General features: G+C 49.1%; 1 protein-coding gene across 1 annotated transcript; it reads left to right on the top strand.

The window, feature by feature from the left end:
- LOC133351680 (caveolin-3-like) lies at window positions 1-22,019 on the top strand. Its single transcript, XM_061567080.1, has 3 exons — window positions 1-153; window positions 3,528-3,734; window positions 20,208-22,019. Exons 1-3 carry the CDS (start codon window positions 109-111, stop codon window positions 20,547-20,549), a joined length of 594 nt encoding a protein of 197 aa, XP_061423064.1. The 5' UTR covers window positions 1-108; the 3' UTR covers window positions 20,550-22,019.
- The last annotated feature ends 3,839 nt before the right edge of the window (window positions 22,020-25,858 follow it).

Raw genomic sequence — 25,858 nt, 5'->3', positions numbered from 1 at the left:
GTGGGGGGTGTGAAACGTGCGGTTCGCTGGAAGCCCGGCACAATTTTTAGACCTCGTCGCAGTGGGCGCTTCCCCTCACCCTCTGCTCATCGTCGGCCAACTATCGTCATGTCCAAGGAGCGGGTATCGGAAGACGACGTGTTCGACACAGAGGTGTGACCGCGTTGGTGTTCATCGCCGCAACGATTGTGTTGAACGTAGCGGCAGGTTGTGTGTGAGAACGCGCGTGCACAGTGGAGGAACAAAAGTGTGGTGTCCAGACGTTCTTGGATGAGGGCCTTCCTCGTGGCACGCGGGCCATCGTGAGTTTGGGTCGGTGATGATTAGCACGGTAGTCGCATTCTTGATCTGTGTTTGTTTGTGTTACATGTACTCCAAGAAAGCATGCTTGCCACCTAATGTGGCAGCGTTGCTGAGCTGCGCATTTTTATTTCGAGCAGCGGAACATTTCACATTCCTACGGCTGAGCAACGTGTTTAAAGGATAGCCACAACTTAATTCTCCAAAAGTGATGATAGAATAAATAAGAATCATTAAAGTTTAAAAGTACCATTTTTGCACGGTTCATTTATATTCATGTAGATGCTTGGAGTTTCATGGAAGGGCAGGGTAAGCAACTTGGAGGTTGGGGAATAGCACGTGGAAAGAAAGTGCTGCTGATGTAATCAGGAAAGGTTGTGATGGGTGGGACGCGTGTGCAGGATGGTGGAGGAGGGCAGGTCAGTGAGACAGCCGTGGGGAGTGGCACCCAGAGGTGAGCAGCCCAAGGGGAGGAGAATACCAAGACACCGATGGTGGGAGACTGTCTGGGAAGACGTTGAAGGTTATTCATCTGTACAACGACGATTGGATCTAGCGCATTTAAAGCAGCGTTGAAGTCCGGTGGCAATAGCGGCATTGGCCATTATCGCGTCTTGCCGACTGTGAAATCGCGTGTTGATGAAATCGAACAACCTGTGGCCAAATCCACTCGGAATGCGTCCGACCTCGTCAGATGTCGGAAGCTAAGCAGGCCGTAGCCTGGGTAGCGCTTGGATGCGTGATTCCCCCCCCCCCTCCACAATGCATAACAGGTGCTATAGGCTGCTAATACGCTACTACGTTTCCAGCAGAGGGCACCGCAGCAAAGATCGAATTGAACTATTCTCCAGTGTTAATGGCCCTCACCGCCTTCATCAACCAGCACTGACCAGAGTGGTGAAGTATGGTCAAATAACACCCCCCCCCCCAACGAACCTGCACGGCGTGGGAAGAAAGTCCTCATGCAGCAGTGGATAGATACAATGAGCTTGTACGTGTGCATGGACAAAGAAGGGTGGAGCACAATTATTCGAGCACAGAGTTGCACGTTCGACTCCACGTGAACGATCGGAGTTGTGAACGCGTAGAACAAAATAAGTATCGTTACATCAGCCGCAAATATTTCACAGCGTGTGGGGCGGTTGGTCGGTCAAGACGCACATGTAACGGTCAGATATGCGACGTTATACTTTACATACAGATATACGCGTCCATACGTAAGCATGTGTGTTTGTGGACATGTCTTTGACAGAGACGCATACACGCACGCGGAAGACAACACCGCACACACACAGACAAAGATCACCCGTGTAGCCTTAACAGACTGTTGGGGCAAGTGCTGTTAACGAGCACACATGAAGGCCGACACGGCGCACGAGGGGTTGGGTGGCCAACACCACACAACACAGACACGTGTACACATGCGCGCACACACACACGTGCACACACAGAGCCGGAGCCTCAGGGACGCGCACAGTGGCGTGCCGGATGACATGAGACTAAGTTTGGCCCGAGAAGCAAAGCCAAGGGGAGGGTGGGGGTGGTGGTGGTCGAGGCGACGCGGCGTGCGCGCGCGCGTCTGTTTGGGGATGCGGTGGCGCAGTAGTTAGCGCACTCTCCTTCGTCAGTGCGCACCACAGAGGCACGGACGAAACACCGGCCCGACGAGCACGTGAAGCTCATTTATTCCGCTCAATCAACCGTGCCGCTGGATGCTTGAAGACACAGAGAGAGAGAGGGGGGTGTTCGAAGGATCCCTCTGCAGAAGTGGATTGCTTGTGTTGTGTAGGAAGAGACACGGGGAGAATGAAACTCGCTCTCTCTCTCTCCTGATTTTCTCTCGCTCACTCGATCTTCAACTCTGCGTACGGTGCGACAGAAGTTTAACATACACTTAGGTTTTTTTCGGTAAAGTCACGTAGGTAAAAAATTAAATAAAAATTAATAAAGTAAAATTAAAAAACACGACGTTTCGGAGGCAACACAAGCTTCCGTCTTCAGGTGGAACCGTCACAGCACGATTGCTGTATCAAGTAAAGAGGTATCTTTACTGAAGAAGAAAGCTTGTGTTGCCTTCGAAACGTCATGATTTTTTATTTTACTTTTATTAATTTTAATTTTATTTTTTTACCTACGTGACTTTACCGAAAAAACCTAAGAGTATGAATCCTTGCAGTCACGAAAGCTTCAAATCTAGAATTTAACATACATACCTCTCTCCCGCTCTCGTCGCTCCTTACGCGACGCTCCCATAAACTCCGTGCATGCATCTCTGCAGTGCTCGCATGCGCTCGCAAATTCTCTCGCTCTCGTTCACTCGCTCCCCCATTGCTTTTACCATCTCACTCTCTCTCTTTTGTTTTTTTACGATCAGAGGAAACAAGAAGATGCTTGGTGTAGTCGGCACTTTGCTTCGTTCATCATTTCGTTTTTTTTAATGCTTTGCTTCATGTGCCCCCCCCCCCCCCTTTTTAAATGAAAGATTTCACGCTCTCTCACTCCCCCGCCCTGCTTCTCCCTCCTTCGCACAATCTCTCTCACTCTCACCGTCTCGTTCACTCGCACCACCGATTAGCATGGTTGGGTACGCACGGTGCGAAATGAGTTCAACATCCATACATACACCCCCATCGATTTTCCAATCCCTCTCTCCCTCTCCGCATCTCGCTCACTCGCTCCTGCTCCCTCCCTCTCTACCAACGCCGTTCAATCCCTGCCCATTGCTCGTCCTCTCTCTCTCGTGTTCACCTTCTGAAGCGCTCGCTCGTCACCGTGGCGTGCGCGATGACCACCACAACCACCACCACGTGACTTTTCTTTCGTGTTGTGCGCTGTGCTTTTAGCGCCACAGCACGTGGATTTGTAGCGTTTATTTTCATTTGTTTGCTGGTGACTTTGTGTATTTCATATTGAAATCGCCTCCAGTGCTTTTGCTGCTGGCGGCAATAAAAGTTGTTTAAAAGTCAAAAGTTTCTCTCTCTCTCCTGCTTTCCCTCCCTCCCTCTCACCCTCCCTCCGACTCTCACCCTCCCTCCCTCCCACTCTCTCTTATCGTTCACTCACTCCCCACACCCCCCACCCGACCCCTCCCCACACACGCAAACCTCTCCCTCTCTCCCCCTCCCTCTCTCTCTCTCCCTCCCTCTAAGCGTCCCGCTTCAACCCTCTAAACTCCTCTCACTCGCTCGCTACGTTTTGCTCGCCCCGTCAACTCCCGGCGTGCGCAGATCCTTCTCGACTCGGCGGCGAGGATCAACGATCGAAGGCGGAGCGCTGACGACGACTTCTACGGCAGCAAGCTCCGAGCCGACTCGCCAATGGAGCCCCTGACCCGGGAAGACGAGATGATGAAGAAGGGACCGCCGGACTTTCGTACCAAGGAGATCGACCTGGTCGACCGAGACCCCAAGCACATCAACGACGACGTGGTCAAGGTGAGGGCTCGAGGATGAGAGAGGTGGGGATGGGGGGAGAGGGTCTAGATGACAGGTGGAGGTGTGGGCAGGATGTGAACTTGACGGCGCTGTATTAACAGCACGGGTTGTTGTTTTTTCGGGAGGGGGGAGGGACCGTCAAATGTTTACCCCCCCTCCCCCAGCAAAAAATATATACTCAGTAGTTAAATCATGAAATTACTTAAAATAAATATATAGTTGGCACACAGCACTCATCTCGCCTTGATTGGTCCTGACGAGCAACTCGTGGCCGCACCGCGGGAAGGGGAGCAGAGTCAGGGATGCAATGCGTGGGGGAGGAAGAGAGAAGAGAAGGAATGGGACATAGAGGAAGAGGATGGAAAAGGAACGGAGATAGGGGAGAGTGAGGAAAGATGAGGAGAGGGAGGAGAGAGTGGCTGCATCAGGCCCTCAACGCTGCTGCTGCTGCATGGAGGAGGGGCGGCGTCTGTTTTCACAGCGGGCGGCGGGGAGAGCGGAGGGGTTCAGAGTGGGCGTGGCCACGCGGAAGCCACGTGATGTACGGGAGGCTTGAGCTGATTTAGATGTATAGGTAAGATTATAGCAATGCAGGATACAATAATACAGTGTGGAATCGCTATGGATATGCGTACGCTAGTGGTAGTACCTTGTGCCGATAATCCCTCCTACTCTAAGCCAGCCGAGCGAGCAGCGTTCCAAAAAAAATCGAGTGACAATTTAAGCCCTCTGTGTACAGCATGGTAATGTCACGACGCACAGTGCAGTAGCGGAGCTGTGAGATTTCCTGTGGGTTAATTTGGCAATTAAAGCCATAGCTTCGCTGTCTATTACCATCAGTTGTGTGCCGTAATTAAACTCGTTTTCCTGTCCGTTTTATTTTTTCAATCGTATTCGGCTTCTTTATAATTCGTGCATCACGTTTTAAACACTGGGAGTGAAATAACCCACGGTAAATAAGACCAATGTAAAAGTATAAATGACTTAGCTGGACGAACACGTATCATTCCCCCCCCCCCACCTCACCCCCCGGCACCTCTCCCCTCTTCTGCAAAAAAAATCTTGGCAGGACCCTCCTGAACGAAAGAGTCATGAGACTCAGTGAGGTTTACCTGGGTACAGGAGTGCAATCGTCGCAATAGCAGTGGAGTGTTGAGCATCATCGGGCATGGGTGGTGGTCAAAACAATCAAGGGATGGAACTTAATATAATATAATCTATATATATAAAAGGGACATTTGTGAATATGTGTCTGTTAGAAATGTTTAGCATACTTCCCGACATGCAACAAACTTGAAATTTGGCGTGTGGGTAGCTTCCAGACTGTACACAATGCAAAACGTATAAGTGTAGACTTTTGTATTTTGGGGGGCAGGGGGGGGGCGCAACAATGAATATATATTTTGCATGGCAAGTCAGCGGTGACGTCACATCTGTGATGTCACCCGCATGCGGCAGCGTGACGCAGTGTGCCTGCTGACGTCACGCATCCCCCACCCCCCCCCCCCACCCTCCGTGTAGACCGTGTATTAATCCAAGACAAGAATCCAAGTCCCGGGCGAAGCCGGGTAATAAAGCTAGTACCGTATATAGATGCTCCAGGGCAGGAAGAGGTGAAGGGAACTCGTGTCCCATGAGCAATTAAGAAGAATTAACGAACTAACCGACTACATAGAGCAGGGGTCGGGAACCTTTTTGACTGGGAGAGCCATAAAAGCCAAATATTTCTAAATATATTGCATTGAGAGCCATGTAGTATTTTTAACGTATAATAAATTAAATGTCTTACTTTTAATGCGACTTCTGGTCACGGGACCCGTGACCCGAGAAATGTTATCTTCAAAACGAATTTCTGTTTACTTTAAAATGACACAGTATTATTAAGCAATATCACAAGTATTTTAAAATCAGTTCCAAACTGATTTTATTTTTATTTTTTTATTATTTATTTTTTTCAACTCAAAATTGGCTGGGAGCCATATGCCGTCACCGGAAGAGCCATATATGGCTCGCGAGCCATAGGTTCCCGACCGCTGACATAGAGGGACCCCCTCAAACTAAAACAGGCATCGACCCCCCCACCTGCACCCCCTCCCCCACCACCAATCTTAACGACTGCTGCCCTGCCGCTGTGTACTGCAGAATGCTGCCGGTGCCCACCAAGAGTTGGGGCGTTCGCCGCGTCTCGCACGGCAGAACGTTCCAACGTGCGGTGTGCACCGATTTTGAAAAGTGTCCGCATCCGGTGCACCGCTCCCTTCGCTCTGCTCGTGGCCAGGCTCTGCTTTGTAATCACCTTTGCTTTGACACCCGCCCCAAACGACCGGCCCTTAGATAATTATAATTGACCCCAAGCGATGTAAACCCATGGATGTGCTCGCAAGTTGCGTCGGTTGGTGCCGCACGGCGAATCCCGGCGACCCGAGTTCCATTCACGCTCTCACGGCCATCAAGGCCATTGGCCATTGTCTCTAACGAGTCCTGGGCCTCCCCTAGGTTGACTCGGCATCAAACGACTCGCTGTTACGCACGGTGTGAAAACATCAGCAGGTGAGAATAACTAATGGGTTTTAGTTGCGTTATATTTTTTGAGAAAACAATTATGACTGGCGGCAGAATGCACTTTTTTTTTAAATGTGCATTGACAAAAGTTGCGTTATATTTTTTGAGAAAAAAATTATGACTGGCAGAATGCACTTATTTTTGAAAATGTGCACTGACGAAAGGCCATGTCCCGAAACGTCGCCTATTTGATATTGCTTTTCCTTTGAAGGGCCAGCGTGTTGTTGACGGATATGCTGAGCTTGTTTGTTATTTGACTGATAATGTGCTACATTGTGCGTGGTAATTTTGATCTGGTCTCCATATTTTCTGGTTAAATCAAAGGGATTTGCGGTTTGTTGTCTTTATTTAAATAAAAAAAAGTACTGCGATCGAGCAGTGACAGTGACCAGTGCACTGATACTGTGAACCCGTCAAACCTGAGTTCAATTCCTAGCGATGGCTAATATTAGTGGTGAGTGATCTGTGAACCAGTCCTGTATCCACACCTCACTAACCCGCACTGGCCAGGGTGATGAAGTATGGCCAACCAATGACCGACACAGTGTGGGGGAGGCCTTCATCCAGCAGTGGAGTTGATTGACAAAGGCCTGTTAAAAAGTATGAATATTCGTCTCAACGTCTTTATGCCGTCCCTGAGTATTTCCAAACATTATTGATTGCCTTTTAATTCACATTATTAATAGGGACACAGTATTAGCCTACTTTAAATTTCACATTAGTTGTGCAATTAGTTAAGAGACTAGATATTCTGCTTTACATTGATTTACCTATGTTAGGGGATACTCAACCAATCATCGATGCTTTAGGGTAGCTAAAATCAACACCGGCCAGTGAGACCTCAACCACTTTATGCTAGCATTTTCAACACTGGCCATGTTGATGATAGACTGGGCAATACCATAGGAATGTGGAATTTCCACAACGGGCCTTAGGGCTAACGCTAGGAATGAGAGCCACCCAATTCAGAATGTTTATTTACACCGGAGGAATCCGATGAGCTATAAAGCTCTTTCTCACAGATGTCCAGTCGGGGTCGGGTCAGAAAGTTACAACAACAAAAAGTACGAAAACACCATCGCTGTGCAAAGTATAGGAAAGATATGCAAATCACTAAGAACAACCAAAACAATGATCGGTATATGCCTTAGATTCCATGAAGCTAGGCGGGGTTAGTGGATCATATGAAGATGGAGCCGGTGTTAAACACCCCGGGACAAGCAGTGCACTGAAGTAGACACAGAAGATGGCACAGCAAGTAGGTTGCTGACAGGCTGTCTGTGCAGAAGATTTCAGAATGTCATCTCCTGGTCCACGTGGCTCTTCACACCGGTTTCCTCCGATGAGCAAGAGGAAACGCATGCATGGACATGTTTTTTTAAACATACATGTACATCTTTTTAAAATCCCTAAATGCTTGGCATTTACTCCTTCGGAAGTCAGTGAAATTGTCATCATCTAGGGATCACGATGTGACTTAATAATCTATTAGTTGTGCCTCATTGTGACGATTTTCTATCGTTCCTCGTTATTTTCTGCCACGTTTGTACAGTTGTGTTCGCCCAATTTGACTAAATGTAACAATTGCACATCATCATCATGATCACCATCAGCCATGATCTATCCACGGCTGGACGAAGGGCTCACCAAGCTTCCGCTATCTACCTAGCAGCTCCTACAAACACGAGATGCAACAATCCACCTGCCAGCTCCTGGACACACGAGATTATTTCATCGCTCCATCTCCACGGTGGAAGTGCTCTCAGGTGCATACCCTCCTTTGACTTCCGCTCTGTCATTAGTCTCAACCTCCGGCCCCAACCTCCCTTTGGCACAATATTTACAAACCTTGAATAAAATTGTACACAATCATCATCAACAACATCATCATCGTCATCACGAGGCGCGAACCGCTCGGGGCGTAGCTGTCTCCACGAGAGACCACCAGGAGGTCCCTACCATGCGCTCGTTGCCACGCTTGGTGCAGGCCATAAGCCACAGTGTTGGTGATGGTGGTGATCAGCCAAGATCGTCCGTGGTCCATGCCAACCGTGGCCTACCCCGGAGTCGTCTCCAATCCCGTGGTGGGCCGTCGATAACCGCACAATTTGAATGCTTGCACAGCGACAGTCCAGAGTCGAGTTCAATCGACGAACCGATGCATCGTCAGGTACCTCTGCTAAACATCTCACAGCAGCAGCTACAGCGGCAGCAGTAGAGGGGTCCTCGGTGCTTAATTTGTTTCGGGACGTCGCTGAAAAAACACCGAATCATTTGCGCGTTTCACGTCGGCCACGTTCCACCGATGCCTCGAATCGGCGGTAGTTTCGCAGCAGTGGCGGGAGGAGGCGATTTGCAAGTTAAATGTGTTTGTATTTTTGTTCGTGACGCCGCGGTGCACGCGTGGGCCGACTCTTTGCCGAATCCACGCCGCGGCACAACTTCGACGTCGGGCCGCGCGCCCCGTGCACTTTACGGGCGGTCGATCATCCCCGCAGTATTAACCGGGGCGGCCGCCGGGCACCAACCTCGAGCGGCGAAGCTTCCGCGTCGAGCGGGGGCCTCACGCGCTCACTGCCGGACCCCCCCCCCCCCCGTCTCGTACCCCCCCCCCTCCCACCCCACGCACGGCGCGTGTGTATCCAGCCATCATCGGCTCCAAAAGCGGAGTCTAAAATAGGAAAATATGTGGGGGGCGTAGGTGGTGGGTGGGGGGGCGCGCGCGGGGGGGGGTGCGAGGGGGGTGTGGACGGGGGGGTCGGGGGGGGTGTGGGCGGGGGGAGGTGCGCGGGGGGTGTGGGCGGGCGGGGTGAGATGTACAGGCACTCGTACATGCGGCCGGATCGGGTTACAGGGTCCGGCCGCGTGCCACGCGCGTGGGGTGCCTGGCTGTGTCCCATGGTGGCCTTCACTGTCGAGGCAACCTCGCCGAGATTGGGCGCCTCGCCTGCCCAGGGCGCCTGCGGCCCGTTGCCTGCGTGGCTGGATCGGTGGATTTGAAAAGGATGATATATTATATATGATATATGCATTTGAGGTGTGTTCCCAATTCCCAGGTTAATTCACGATATCCTTAAAATTTGGCATGGATATACCTATATAAAATAAATTTCATTTAGAGTATTAAAAATGTAAATTCATTACATTTGTATATATACGTGCTCAGTATCAATTGAATCTCTGCCCAGAAGCACATGTGTTTTTTTATGAGATATACTGTATATATATCCAATATGTATGCATATAGGGATGTGGCCTCAATTCCCAGGTTAATTCACGATATCCTGAAAATCTGGCCTAGATAATATCCGGAATTTAGGATGATCATTAATTTTTGTTTGACTCATCTGAAATCGCGACATCAGAGGAAATTATGCTGTTGACATTGCGTTGCTGCTGCGCGTTTCCCGCCAAAAGTCTTGACACATTGCATCGGGTAATGTCACTTTTAATAAATTGTTACATCATGTTAATTATTCGAAATAATATTTTTTTAAAAATTATCCGAAGCACATCTTTCGTATGGATGAAATAAAGTTGTGTTTCTTAAACACAGTTGCTGAGCACAGGGTTCATAAGGCCGACAACGTCAAACAGTCAGCAACAAACAGCACTATCGAAGCTGTGATAGATACGAGTGCACCGCGTTTCTTGAATCTAGCAACGTTTGACGAATAGAGCTATTGAAGAATTAAGAACATTCACCGTTTCATTGTGTGGGTGGCTCGGCTGCTTCATAATGGCCATGTTGCAGAGGTCGCAACCGGGTACCCAATACCCGTACCCTACCCGATACCCGGCTACCCATACCTGACCGGTACAGGTTCGGGTAGCCGTTTGCGACCCTGGTGCGGCCGGATACGGATACGGGTAGGCCGTGAATCACTGGTGAGTAACCGTTTGTCACTCATTTCGGGTAGGGTACGGGTACGGGTAGGATACGGCTACCTGTACCCGGCCGGGTACGGGTACGGGTAGGCCGTGAGTCACTGGTGAGTAACCGTTTGTCACTCATTTCGGGTAGGGTACGGGTAGGATACGGCTACCTGTACCCGGCCGGGTACGGGTACGGGTACCCATTTGCGACCCTGGTGCGGCCGGGTACGGGTACGGGTAAGGAATCAAAACCCGTTTGCGACCTCTGCCATGTTGGAGACCTGAACCGGCAATTGCTGAGAGCCTAGGTTTGACTCCAGATATAAGCAGGAGGTGATTAAACGGGTTTCCCGGTGACTGCGTAAACAACAACAACAAATCATCATATTAAATGTAGTTTTCACTTAATTTAGCATAATTACTGCAAACCCTGAAAGGTCCAAAACAAATAGGTCCGTGAGACAATTCTCCCCGTGCACACTTGAGAAGAAAGCGATCGCTTTCCAGCGTTGCTTTGGTGCGGCTTAATCGAAGTGGCCTTTAAGATGTGCACGTCATCGTCGGGAGCGCGTCAGCCGTATGCTATAGGCTCGGGACTGCTGGCGACGGCGCCGCGTGTTTTGTTTTGTATAGGCTGTAACCACGGATCGGTTTCCACACGGACCACGACTTATTTTTTCTTTAGCGGTCCTCGTCCTCCGCGCCCTGTATAAGTATGGGCAGCATCGGGAGAGCTTCCTGCCAGCCACGCAAAACCCTAAAATACAACTGCGCAAAACGGGGTGGTGGGAGGTAGGCAGACGTGCCCCCCCCACCAGCCCCCCCCGCCCCCCCACCAGCCCCCCCCCCCCAAGCCCCACCCCGCCCCCCCCTGCCCCCCCGATTCTAACGATCCGGCCGCGTGGCTCGGCAACAGAGCGAGCGGCTCGCCATCGGAAGGGTGGAGGTTCGATTCCCTCCGCCGGGTCGGAGCTGTGAAAATGAGACGAGGTGATGTGAGCTCCTCCTTCGATGCTCGGTTTGACCTTTGACCTGACGGTGTTGCCATCTGTTGAGGTCCGCGGGTCGGCTCCGCTACGAAACGAAACCCTCGAAGCCACCGGTGCCGCATCAATTACACCACTAACAATCGTGCGTACAGCGCCTTGTCCATCCAATGCTAGGTGAATAGAGTGGGTAGGTGAGCAGGTGTTTGGGTGAGTGAGTACGTGAATGAGTGGGTAGGTGAGTGGTTATAGAGGAGTCTGTGAGTGAGTAGGTGAATTGAGTGGGTAGGTGAGTAGGTGAGTGAGAAGGTGAACGAGTGGGTCGATGAGTAGGTGATTGAGTGGATAGGTGAGTGACTGGGTAGGTGAGTGGGTCGGTGATTTACTGGGTAGGTCAGCAGGTAGGTGAGTGAAGTGGGTGAGTAGGTAAGCTGAAGCCACTGCCAGTTTACAGAGAATCCCTCAATATTTACCGGTTGCTCAACGGAGTTGAACAACGTGTGACAGTCACTCCTTTTCCTTCACCCGCACATCCGATCTCCTTCCCCGGCACCGTCGATTAGCACGGCTGGCTACGTACGGTGCGAAAAAAAATCAACATTCATACACAGAGACATATCGTAGAGGCATAGATAAACAGAGTCGAGTGAGTTTCTCAGCTGGTGGCTTTTACACTTCGAGTAACAAATTGGGATGAGGGAGTGGTCCCGAAAAACTGAAATTTCGCTAAACCAGTTGCATACTGAGTGGCCCTCCTAATCACCACCACGCTGGCCACTAAGCTGTCCAGGGCAAAGCTCCGTCGAAATCCGCTCGGCTGGGAGGTGGCCAGTAGATGGCAGTACAGCAAGTGGGTTTGTGATCCTATCCGCGCTCATCCTCACGTGTTATCTCCCTCTTATCTGTGAGTTTTTCTCTGGGTAAGCCGCAGTCCTCCAATGAAGCGATACCCCTCTATGTAGCTTCACCCTCTTGGGAAAATAGAAAATCTTGAGACTCGGTGAGGCTTTTAGGGATAAATGCGAATTCAAGCCCGACGAAGCCTGGAGAGCTGGATGGAGCTCAACATAACTCGCAAACAAACACCTTGAGAAAGCTCTAGATTTGAACCTTGAGAAAGGCCAAACGCAGAAGACCCCTGGGTTTGATCTTCCACGAAGCTCATGGTCCACCCTAAAGCGCATCCACTGCACAAACCATGACAGATGCAGATACCTGATGCACAAATAGAAAACTAAAAACTCTCCAGGGTGCGACTGTGGGTCGTCCAGAAGAGACCGTACCGCATATAATGACGCAATTCCAGATCCACAAACTCGAAGGAGACATCGCAGCGATATACTCTGCTGCTCCTGACGCGGTTATCTGGCTTGACCACTTGAATGTGAAATTGTAGTCGTTACTCTGCATCTACATGAGCCATACGAAATAAGAGTTGGGCGAAGTAAGTTACGTCATTATTATTACCACCATAACACTTTTCATCAGCAGCGGCATTATCATTACCGTCATCATTAGGTCACCCTTGACATTAATATAATTCTTATTATTACATCTTTTTCACTGTAATCATCATGACAACTCTTATAAACTTTCCCAATTCATGAAAGGCATTTACGCTTTTCCACTGTATCTGCTTGTTGCTGGACGCTTGGAATGTTGGGCCTTCTGGGTTTGTGCTGAGCCACTGTGATTGAATAACATCATCATCAATCCATGTGTGTCTTGGTCCTGCAAGAATAGGGTGCCGCAGTGGCGAGATGTTAACTACCTCGCCTGGTATGCAAAAGATCGTGGTGTTCGATCCCGACCCTATAGCCTGTATATTTGGAGTTTGCATGTTCTCCCCGTGGTCGCGTGGATTGTTCTCCGGGTCCTCTGGTTTATTCCTCCACATTTTAGAAACATGCGTTTAGAGCATCTGCCAGCTGTAAATGTCCACGCGATAAGCCACTTCGTTGAGTTATCATTTTGTGGTCCAGATGGCTTCTGAAAAAGAGATAAACAGCTCATTGGGCCTTACCTGGGAAAAATAGAATAGAAATATAATAGAATGCATCGTGAGATTTGTACGTACGATCAGATTCTCCCGTCAGCTAAACAGCCGAAATCCGATCTGTGGCTGCACGTTGAAAGCATCTCTCTGTCATAGGCCAGCGTTCAAGCGATCGTTGCCAGCCCCAAAATATGTAACAGCCAGTGTCACGGCAAAGCAGTCCCTGGGGCCACGGCGTGAGGCCGTGAATAGAGCGAGTAGAATAGATTCCGGGCCACCTGTCAGCGTGGCCTCCCGCGTTGAGATGGAACGCACCACTGTTCATCATCATCATCACCGTGATCATCATCGTTATCATCGTCGTCGTTATCATCATCGTCATCGTCGTTATCATAATCATCGTTGTCATCATAATCATGATCGTCATCATCATGATCGTCATCATTATCGTCATCCTCATCATCATTGTCATCATAATCATGATCGTCATCATCGTCACCCTCCTCATCATTGTCATCATCGTCATGATCGTCATGATCGTCATCATCATGATCGTCATCATCATTGTCAGCCTCATCATCATCGCCATCTTCATCATCGTCGTCATCATCATTGTCAGCCTCATCATCATCATCATCATCGTCGTTGTCCTCGTCCACTCATCCATGCTGCGTTCCACCACCACCATCACATTGCAGGTCACAACGCTGCTCTGGCTGCTTCTTCTCTCGCACTGCTTCCACTTTTGAATTCCCTCCTCGCGTCCTCGTCTCTATTTCCCAAGTTCTCACAATTGTATAATAATTATCTCGCTCAATTGAAGTACGCGTTTACTCTCGTCTATTACAAATGTAACAGTGCTGTTCTTGGCTGGCTATTGACGTTTGGAACTCATGACCCTGTGCTCAATAACTGTCATACTCCATACTGTAAATATGTAAAAAATCATCATTGTTAGCTGTCATCACGATCATCACCTTAATGATTGTGAACATCATCGTCATCATTAGTTTCATGATCATGGAGGTTCTTTTTTAAATCATAGTTATTGTCAACAACATCATCACGACCATTGTCAATCATCATCAAGAGCCATGATCTATCCACTGCTGGATGAAGGCCTCTCCAAGCCGTCACCAACTCTCACGGCCATGCGATGCAATGATCCACCTGGCTCCTGCACACGAGCCGATTTCATCGCTCCATCTCCACGGTGGAAGTCCAATGGGGTCATCCCTCCTTTGCTGCCACTCAGTCACTAGTCTTGACCACTGGCCATCATCAGCGTAACAATGAAGCCGGTGTACGTAGAGTTTAATTAAAGCTGTCTCTTTGTTCCTTTGAGGATTGGACAGGAATTCAGTCCGTCGTTATTTTGTCCCGAAGCCAGCAGTGGAAATTCCACATTGCTATGGCGAGACACAATTCATCCTGGTCATACCCCCCCCCCCAACTACCCTGCCCCCCTACCACGTCAGCTACAGCTGCGTGCCCGAAGCGCTTTATTTAGCCCTGGCAAAGTTTACATAATGTTTCAATAATGGAAGAGGTGACAGGGTGGCTCAGGGGTCAGAGAGCCTGGGTTCGTATCCGGGTTTCAGCTTCTGCCTGTGCGAAGTTAATCATAGCTCGGAGCTGGCTTGAGGAAAGCATAACTTGAAGCCAGCTCGAGGTAGCCATGGCTTGGAGCCAGCTCGAATTAGACATGGCTCGGAGCCAGCTCGAGTTAGACATGGCTTGGAGCCAGCTCGAGGTAGACATGGCTTGGAGCCAGCTCGAGTTAGACATGGCTTGGAGCCAGCTCGAGGTAGACATGGCTTGGAGCCAGCTCGAGTTAGACATGGCTTGGAGCCAGCTCCAGTTAGACATGGCTCGGAGCCAGCTCGAGGTAGACATGGCTCGGAGCCAGCTCGAGTTAGACATGGCTTGGAGCCAGCTCCAGTTAGACATGGCTCGGAGCCAGCTCGAGTTAGACAATGGCTTGGAGCCAGCTCGAGTTAGACATGGCTTGGAGCCAGCTCGAGTTAGACATGGCTTGGAGCCAGCTCCAGTTAGACATGGCTTGGAGCCAGCTCGAGGTAGACATGGCTTGGAGCCAGCTCGAGTTAGACATGGCTTGGAGCCAGCTCGAGGTAGACATGGCTTGGAGCCAGCTCGAGTTAGACATGGCTTGGAGCCAGCTCGAGTTAGACATGGCTTGGAGCCAGCTCGAGTTAGACACGGCTTGGAGCCAGCTCGAGGTAGACATGGCTTGGAGCCAGCTCGAGTTAGACATGGCTTGGAGCCAGCTCGAGTTAGACATGGCTTGGAGCCAGCTCGAGTTAGACATGGCTTGGAGCCAGCTCGAGTTAGACACGGCTTGGGGCCAGCTCGAGGTAGACATGGCTTGGAGCCAGCTCGAGTTAGACATGGCTTGGAGCCAGCTCGAGTTAGACATGGCTTGGAGCCAGCTCGAGTTAGACATGGCTTGGAGCCAGCTCGAGTTAGACATGGCTTGGAGCCAGCTCGAGTTAGACATGGCTTGGAGCCAGCTCGAGTTAGACACGGCTTGGAGCCAGCTCGAGGTAGACATGGCTTGGAGCCAGCTCGAGTTAGACATGGCTTGGAGCCAGCTCCAGTTAGACATGGCTCAGAGCCAGCTCGAGTTAGACATGGCGTGGGGGGCTTCACATTGTAACAATGAGAGATGAGGGTGGTGAGGTGGGGGCGCGGGGGTGCGGCGGGGGGGGGGTGGATTGAGTTTTACAATCGCGGAGTCCGGCGGGGCGAGGCTGCGGTCCGCGCGTGCGTGAGAGGCGAGCCCATGGCCCGCTGGGGGTCGTGGCACTGTGCATGCTCATCGTCCACAGTCACAGGAATATGCGTTACCCTTTCTGGCAATAAAACAGGCGCTAAGAATGCTCAAACGCCAAATGGGCACCCTCTTGCGAGGCATTCACCACACGTGCCCGTGGCAAAAACGTGCGAACAAACATGCGCCGATAATATCTGCGTTGTATTTTAAAACTGATGCCTTGCAAGTAGTTATCTATTTTGTGCTTGATCATCTAAACGCCTGTTATGGTGACGCCTATTCTTATCCTATCATCGTTTTGATGCTGGCAAAAAGGCCCCGTAGATATAACTCTTCAATCCGAGCTATTCATACTTTGATACTTGCATTGCTTTGTAGTGTTCGCCTTTGGGCGTTCTCTGTTGTAACACTGGTCAGCCAATGCCATATAAGAAGGCTGTCTCTGGTGTAGGCCCATCAGTTTCGAAGGACAATGCCCATATATTATATCAGAGCATGTTGTGTTTACATGTTTTGTCCCAAGCATGGATGCTTAATGCAGACGTGATGCCTTGCGATCAGTGTGTCTGTTTGATGTTTGAACATCTTAACATCTCCTGTTTAATTGCCAGAAAGGGTGAAGCCTATTCTTATTGTTTCGTCGTTTTGATACTGAGAAAAAGGTCCCATAGATATCCAGGCATCCATGCACTACAGCACCCATCATGTATACATATTTGTAGCTGTGTACATATATATACTACTATACGTGTAACAATGGCAACAACAAAAACTCAACACGTTCATCAAGAACACATTGTAGCCTTAAAAGAGAAGAAAATATATTTGGCGACGTTTCAGGCAATGTACCTTCTTCAAAGTTCATTTTTATATATATAAATCACGTGCTATGGACAATGTTCTTTGTGCTCTGAAGAAGGGCCATTGCCTGAAACGTCGACTATTATATATGTTCCCTTTGAAGGAAACGCGCTGTGTTGTTATTGACGAATGTGTTTGGTTGTTCATTGTGCTTGTGCACCGCTGCCAATGCAGCAACATCATCACATTATTCAGTGTGTGGTGGTGCTGAATACCATCATCATCCCTCCAGGGTTGATAAAATATCGTACCGCTTTGACGATGACAAAATCAGCCTCTAAACTGCGCCAGATCTCCTCGGGTTCCAGAAGCTCAGCAGGCGTTGAGCCTGGTTAGTGTTTGCATGGGAGACTGCCAAGGAACGCAAGATGTTTCATAGGCTTGGGCTGAGAGGTGGCCAGGTAATAGCAGCACAGAAATGGATTATTGAATCTATCTGTGCAGAGCTCAAAGACTTGTCCGTGAGCGTTGGCCACACCACCTCCATCGTTCGTCGTTCCGGCCTTCATAAGTTCTCGCCAACAGCAATTGCCCCAAAAGTCTGTGATGGCTGGACGGGGGTTGGCAGCGGTAATGCGCTACAAACCCGGTGATCCGTGTTCGATTCTCGCTCAGAGGCACCAACACCAGCGACGATTATCTGAACCGGTTCTGGGCCTCCCCTAGGTGAACTCAGCCTCAAATGCGTACCTAGTGTGGTGTGTAAACATTGCCACTGGGTAGGCAAAGTCGGTGGGGGCCTGGTGTTGGCCGTGCCGCCCTCTCGTTTGCCGTGCTGGCCTTTATACGGTGAACCCTCTCTCTCCACGAGGGTTACATTCTTGGAAACACTCGCGAATGCCGAATTCGCGAATGCGGAAAACCTTGCTCCAATGGGGCAACAAATTGGCGTGGCGCTGGCCACCCACCCCCTCGTGTAATGTGTCCCCGACCTTCATAGGTTGCTACTCGCTAACAGCACTTGCCCCAAAACTCTGCCGAGCCTATAGTGGGGGGATCTTTGTCTTTGTGGGTGGCAGCACGGGTGCAGAAATAGGCGCAGGGTGTGGGAGGCAGTCTGCATTCTGGCACACGCGCACGCGCGCGCATGTGCGCGCGTGCGCGTGCGTGCGAATCGGGTGCGGGTAGTTCCTCCTCTGCTCGCTTTCTATCATTAGACAAGCGACTTTTTTTAAGAATGCTGTCCGTTCATACCTCCCAGCCCTTAAACGGGCCCTCTTCGATTAATTACATCGACCCAGCCATCTCCTCGCGTGATTTACCGCGGCAACGGTCAAGCGGTTCTCCACCAGGTGCCTGGATGGCGCGGTGGTAAAAATAAGTATAACCCGTAAAAACAAAGTTTTTCACTTTATATGCGTGGCGGCGAGAGTCCTCTCGTCCTCTGGCTTGAGATGGCTGCCACCTATGGGTCAGATGATTGTCTGCCAGTATTAAGCAATTGGTAATTAAATATTTAATTTGTTTTCCCTAAACAGTGTAAAATTTTTGAATTTGTTTTTCACGAACATTAATTGTCTCGCACAACGAGTCTGTGTGCAAAATGTCAGCTCGATTGGATCACGGGAAGTGGGTTAAAAAAACGACCGAAAGATTTGCACGGTCGTAAGCAAGCAAGCAAGCACGCAAGCACGCAAGCACGCAAGCAAGCAAGCGAACTTAATATAAAGGATTTAAAAAAAAAACGACTCGTGCCTCACAGTGAGAAAGTCTCGGGTTCGATTCCCGACTCGGGTGCCTCCTTTCCGCGTACGTTTTTGTATGTTCCTGGAAGGGGTGGGGGTGGGGGGGGGGTTCCTCCGTGTTCTCTGGTTCACATAAATGGTATCGGCTAAAAAAAATATCCCGATGCTGAAACAAACGGCATGCCAATTACTCAATTGGGATCACGGACAGCAACGTTGCTCCCTGCTGTTTACATTTGGCAGGTCCCTCCTAAAAAAGCGACATGAGACCCAGCGAGGCTTTCCTGAGTAAACAAGCATAGTAGTTTACACTATGAGATCTCTTTTACCAGTGGCAAAATATAATATGTAGGTTTTTACCCTTTTAACTGGTACAAAACTGACACCTACTTTGACTACTTGTGTTGTGGTCATTGCAAACATGATGCCTTGAATAAAGGTGTCAGTTTTGTACCAGTTAAAAGGGTAAAAACCTATTATTATTACTATTAAGCATAGTAGTATCTTCTTGGTTCTTTCGGTAAAGTCACGTAGAATGGAAATAATACAATAATAAAATAAAACATAATAAAATAATGCTCACGACGTTTCGGCCACAACGCAAGCAGCCATCCTCAGGTTCTTCTCGACAGACCTGTTCTTCACTTGAGGACGGCTGCTTGCGTTGTGGGCCGAAACGTCGTGAGAATTATTTTATTATGTTTTATTTTGATTATTTTATTATTTCCATTCTACGTGACTTTACCGAAAGAACCAAGAAGATGAATCCCTGCAGTCACGAAAGCTTTAAATCGAAGCATAGTAGTAGTAGTAATCATTAATACAAACCACGCTTGCACCAGTGGCGTAGCGTGGTTGACATCGTCATTGGTGCAGCGACACTGCCTGTATGCTCGACAGCTGCACCACCGGCTCCTCTGTTAGCCTGTGGGCCCTTTGTTAGCCTACGGGCTCTATTGGGCTTTAATGCGAGTTCATGGGTTCATGAAATTACTATATATATAAAATCGCAAATCTGTCTGTGTGTGTGTCTGTTTGTCTGTGTGTCGCCGGACCATACGCAGTTTCATTGGACGAAATGTGAGGGATTTGCGAGACGCGATTGGTCCGTTTGGTTTTCCACGGCGGTTGCCCCTGGCAACAGGTAGTGACGCATTCGCTGCGGGTGGACGCCATTTTGAATTCCCGTTAAAAATATGCGCACGCATTAACACGCGACTCTGAGGTAAGTTCATCAAAGTTTCACGTCCTCTTCACTCCCCCCCCACCCCGATGTGTGCAATTACTATTATAGGGTCGGTAGATAATAAAATTATAGCGATTAGACAGTATTATTGTACGTTAATTGTCCTCTTTGTAAATGTGTTTCATTCATCTATTAAACGAGCTCTCTGTCCATCAATTCATTCATTTGTCCGATTGTCCACATATCTATGAATCTGTCCGTTTGTCAATTCATCGTTCTATCTGCTCCTTCCTCTGTCTATCCCTCTATACACCCATCGGTTCAGCTCTTCATCTGCTTCTCCATCCATCCGTATGCACAATTTATCCCACCCAATCGTCCACACCTCCAGTCATCTGCCTGCCTGCACGTTTGTCCATCTGTCCATACGTGACGCACACCGACCTACCCACCCACCCGCGTATCCCTCCACACCGACCTGGGCTCCTCCCGTTGTGTCCGCCCCGTCCGTCCCGTCCGGCGCACAGGTGGAGTTCGAGGACGTGATCGCCGAGCCCGAGGGCGCCTACAGCTTCGACGGCGTGTGGAAGACCAGCTTCACCACCTTCACCGTCACCAAGTACTGGTGCTACCGCCTGCTGTCGGGGCTGTGCGGCGTCCCACTGGCGCTCATCTGGGGCTTCTACTTCGCGTGCCTCACCTTCTGCCACATCTGGGCCGTGGTGCCGTGCGTCAAGAGCTACCTGATCGAGATCCAGTGCGCGTCGCGCATCTACGCGCTCTGCGTGCACACCTTCTGCGACCCGCTCTTCGAGGCCATGGGAAAGGCGTTCGCCACCGTCAAGGTGGCGCTACGCAAAGAAGTGTGACGGGCCTGTGGCAGCGGCGGCGGCGGCGGTGGTGGCGGCGGCAGTGGTGGCACGATGGGGGCCTTGGCCGCCGGTTTTCACGAAACGCCGAGAGGCTTCATTTCGTGTGGGGTTGCCACCCGTGCGTAAATTAGTATCTTCCTCCTCCTCACTTCAATCTCCCCGTGGTCCGTGCGACCGTCGGTGTACATCATCTGTTCATGCTCTTCCTTCATCCGATTCCACGATTCATATCATCATCAGCCATGCTCTATCCCCTTCTGGATGAAGCCCCCCTCCCCCCGCCCTTTCCCCCACCCGAGACCTCACCATCTCTCGCTTTTCGTAAGAACACGCGTGGCTCCCGCACACGAGCTCCTTTAATCGCTCCGTCTCTCTCTCTCTCTCTGCGGTGGATGTCCTCTGGGATGCGTTCCGTTCCTCGGCCGCCACCCCCGTCACTATTCTCGAACGTCGGTAACCGTCACCTTTTAGCGACGTGCGCTGCCAAAGCCACGCTCGCTTTTTATGAGCGGTATCAAAGGCCCACGCCGCAGCGTAACCGTTAGGGCCCTGTACGTACTATGAAGCCGGCGACCCGGGTTTGTTTGCCAGCCACTGGTAACATTGGTGGCGAGCGATGTATCTGACCCTGGTTCTGGCCACCTGCCAACTTCAGGAACCCACACTGACCCAGCGTGCTGAAGTATGGTCAACCAATCCTAATGACTGACACACCGTGGTTAGGCCACTATCCAGCAGTCGATTAACAAAGGGCTGTAAATTATTACTCAATTATTAATTAATTTTTGCGAACATTTAGACGAAAATGTATACTTGCAAACATTAAGTCTGGCTCCACGTATATTTTTTTGAAGAAATTAAAATTTACGCGTGCTTACAAACTATGGGCCATCTCTGTTCATAAAATTAAAAACGATGGCCGAATTACAGCACATTTATACAGAACATATACATATATGCGCTTGTAGGCAGAAGATCACGGAGTAAAAAATGGACCGCGATGATTTACTCATTAACTTATTGCATTGTCGTGTTCTTTTACTCTCTCAAACATTATCGCATCGATCGTGTAACCCTTTTGCGGTCTCTCACGAAATGTTATAATTGACGTAAAGTCCTCCGAGGTTGTTTCTCTCTCTCTCTCTCTCTCTTCGTGTTGCAGCAGAGTTTATGAACCAAGTTCTCTTCTTTGTTGATGACAGTTCCCATTGGTGCTCTTGCCGGGGTCTTTAAACGTGCCGACTGCTCGTCAGCTGATAGCGCTCCCCAGCAAACATGGAACGTTGGACCAACGTTGGCACAACGTTGGTTCCAACCAGGTGCCAACGTAAGCGCAACTGGCATGTAGTTTGAACCATTGGACCAACATTGACCCAACGTTGGCCCGACTTTGCTATGTTTGCTGGGTCCTCGCCGCAGACAGCATTCAGCGGGGCTTTTACGAAATAAACTATCCGATTAAAAGTTTTACGAAACTCCGCGTGACTCTGTGGTCAGTGCCGACCGGCGGGTGGATAGCCGTAGAAGTTCGATGTGCATACAAACTGTAGGGAAAAGTAAGTCGGCATGGGCCAAATGCGCCGCTGATAAAGAGAAGACGACCGATGGTCAAGAATAAAAGAAAAACGGAGTTGCAGCCAAAGGAACGGAACGCGTTCGATACGACATCGTCCGAGGAGATGGAGCAATGAAATCAGTTTGCGCGTCGGTGCTGGGTGGATTATTAACATCGCAGGATTGTGAGAGGTGACAGCGGCCTTGGAGAGGCCAGAATTTATTCACCGCAATCAATCGTTCATAAACTGGTGGCGGTAGATAATGCATTCTCATATCACGTGATGTATACATTTATTCATAATATAGGTTTTTGGGTCAGATCGCGTTATTTATAAATGTGTCGTGACCCTCCACCACCCGACACGGCCAAACAGTAAAAAATGTGTCACGTTTTTCAAAGGACAAAATAATTGACTTCTTTAGCCCACCGGTGTGTTGAAGAGAGAATCAACAGCATTTAAAAATTTGAGTACAACGTTTCGCTGATAATTACAATCAGCTTGCTCGATGAAGCTTGCCCGATGAAGCTGATTGTAATTACCAGCAAAACGTCGTACTCAAATTTTAAAATGCTCTTGATTCTCTCTTCAGCACACCGGTGGGCTAAAGAAGTGAATTATTTTGTCCTTTGAAAAACGTGACACATATTTTACTGTTTGGCTGTGTCGGGTGGTGGATGGTTACGACACATTTATAAATAACGCGATCTGACCCAAAAACCTATATTATGAATAATATTGGTCGCGAAAGCCTACGTGTTAAACTGTATACATTTATATTGGAACCTTTGCAGCCAGCTGTGCGATGGTCACCACCAATGCTGGCGGCCACATGTTGTTCTGCCTGTGAAAAAGTTCGATGCCCAGATCTCGACCAATCTGACCACCGCCACTGCCTCGTTCGCGACTTTGGACAGCAACTTCAGATGAGCTTGCAGACAAGACGTCACGTGACCACCCCGATGTTGCGTGTGCTCTGGAGATGGATCGTTTACCGTCGAGCACACGTTGCAGCGAACTCAGTGTCCCAACTCCGTTGCTCTATAGAACTCGACTGTAACATGGGAACGTTGGGCACATCGATGGGCCAACGGTTACAACCACACGTCAATGTTGCATGCTTACTCGGGCTGCACCGAATTGCCAGAGTCGCTCATTGTAAACACGTTGCAGGTAGCACTTGTAGGCAACAACTGCCCTAAAGTACCTATTACGTAAAATGGATTTCAGGTTTTCGACACAGGATGGGCTGGCACCGACTCTTGCAAGACACATTCCTGGCAGCACCTTCTCTCGGATGGGGGGTGTGGGGGTGTGGCAGGAGCGTTGTTACGTGGTGTGGGACACCGTAAGAGCGATTCACCGCGAACGAGAATTGACCTTGGGGTGGGAGAGGGCGAATGGACATCTGGTGGTGTCGTCAGGGCCAACCCCAGCGCCCCCTGGCGCTGGAACTGGTTGGATACGTAAGCTATCAACAAATATAAATATTTTTTTTACTTCACCAGGTAAGGCCCACTGAGCTATTCAGCTCTTTTTCAGAAGCTACCTGGCCACAAATGGTAGCTCAGTGAAGTGGCTTATCATCACGCGGGATTCTAAATTGCGGAAGGAAAAAGCGGAGGACCCGGAGAAAAAACAATGCGACCAAGGGGGAGAGAAACATGCAAACTCTAAATGAACCTCTCTAATGGTGCCATGGCAGCGTACAGTGACGTTTCCAAGTTTTATTTAATTAAAAATATTCGTCAAAACATTGTGGCCTTAAAAGGAACACAAATATTATATAATAGGCTACTTTTCAGGTGACGTTCCCTCTTCGTAGCACGTAAATAGAGAGGCCAGAGAGTGGATAATAAGAGTTATTGGGTCCTGATATTGTAAAAAGTCCAGTCCAAACTACAGCCTCCAAGACACATTTTGCAGATGAATACGTTACGAACGAGTGACGTGATTCAGAGAGAGGAAATTGAGTTTCAAAACGCTAAGAAGTGCAATCTCCAAACCCTTGTGTGCTATAAAGAAGGGCCAATGGCCGAAACTTCGCCATTGTTTTTACTTTTAAGGCCACAGTGCTTTGACAAACATGCTGAGTTTGTTTCTGTTAATTGTGCACCGCTGCCAATGCAGCAGCAGCATCACCTAAATGTTTGTATGTATAGCATTGTGCACATAAGGCATATAAGTCTGAGCATCTGGAATTCATAACACAAGATCCAAACTACAGCCTCCAATGCACATTTTGCAGATGAACACATTACGAACCAGTGATGCGATTCAGAGAGAGGAAATTGATTGAGTTTAAAATCGAAAAAATGTCCGTATTGTTCACGGAACATTGTACGAAAAAATGCAAACTATACGGATAATATAACGCAAAATGTATCAAGTATAGTTCAATCTAAAATACACGCTATAAACAATAATTATAAACCCACCAAGCATAGACGGAGATAACGCCACTCAAAACGTCCAACTTGCTGTACTGCCATCTCCTGGCCACATTGTAAGCCCGCAAGTTTGACTGTATCCAAATAATCTGCTTGGTTCTTTCGGTAAAGTCACGTAGAATGGAAATAATAAAATAATAAAATAAAACATAATAAAATAATTCTCACGACGTTTCGGCCACAACGCAAGCAGCCGTCCTCAGGTGAAGACCAGGTCTGTCGGGGAGACAGCGTCTGAATGAAATCAGTTTCGGGGCCGTCCATAAATGACGTCACGCGATTTTGGACGATATTTGACCCCTCCCCTCCCCTTGTCACACGGCGTCACGAAAAGTCAGACCCCCCCTCAAATATTACGTCACAAAGCTCTGCTCCCCCCATAAAAAACATGCTTCAAATCTCTTTAAACTATTGTCATTGTAGTGTGTATTTAATGTGCCGCTGCACTCTGATGATGTAGAAGAAAACATTTATCAAAAAGTCTACTTAATTAAGTAGAACGTGTTGTCTATATTATTTAAAGTTGCGCATTTTGATGTGACGTCACATTTCTCCCACCCACCCCCCCCTCCCTGTTCACACATTGTCACAAATGTCTGACCCCCCCCCCCCCCAGGTGCGTGACGTCATTTATGGACGGCCCCTTAACGCGTTGGAGGCTTTCGCGATCACTATCATCTATGAAGGGTTTTTTTGGGGGGGGTTAGATCGCGTCAATATAAATGCGTCATTAAACCCGCCACCACCCGACACAGCCAATTTGTAAGATTTGTCACGTAAACAGAACGTGCCAATTCGTCACTAGTACAGCACACCGGTGTGTTGGAGAGTATTATAACGCACAACCCACAACATGTACTCGAATTGTAAATATTGTGGGCTTATTCATATTTACGCGAACTAACCCCCAAAAAACCCTCTTTTTCTGGAGTCTCCAAATCTCTGACATCCAGCAATGCCTTGCCTTCCTTCCTAAACGATTTCACTTCACCAGGTAAGCTAGATGTGCGAGCCGACCTGGCCAACGCGTGATGATAGCTCATCAAAGTGGCTGATGTGACCACGCGTGGCAATCTATCGCAGCAGCAGGAGACAAATAATCTAAACCAAGGCCGTAATTAAATATATATTGGGGAGACACTTCCCCCCCCCCAAATATATATTCAAATATGCTCAAAATGCCCCCTCCAATATATTTCTATAAAATAGATTTCTGTTTATATGAGTGTGGTTATGGTTGTACTTTATTAATCCCTAATCTCTGCCATTACATACAATGAAACAAGGAAAGGTAAAAAAG

This window comes from Lethenteron reissneri, chromosome 38 (genome assembly GCF_015708825.2).
Source record: "Lethenteron reissneri isolate LAM-NWPU_2019-01 chromosome 38, ASM1570882v1, whole genome shotgun sequence".
Lineage (NCBI taxonomy): Eukaryota > Metazoa > Chordata > Hyperoartia > Petromyzontiformes > Petromyzontidae > Lethenteron > Lethenteron reissneri.
The sequence above is the reverse complement of the archived record's forward strand: the minus strand, read 5'-3'. Positions and strand labels throughout refer to the sequence as shown.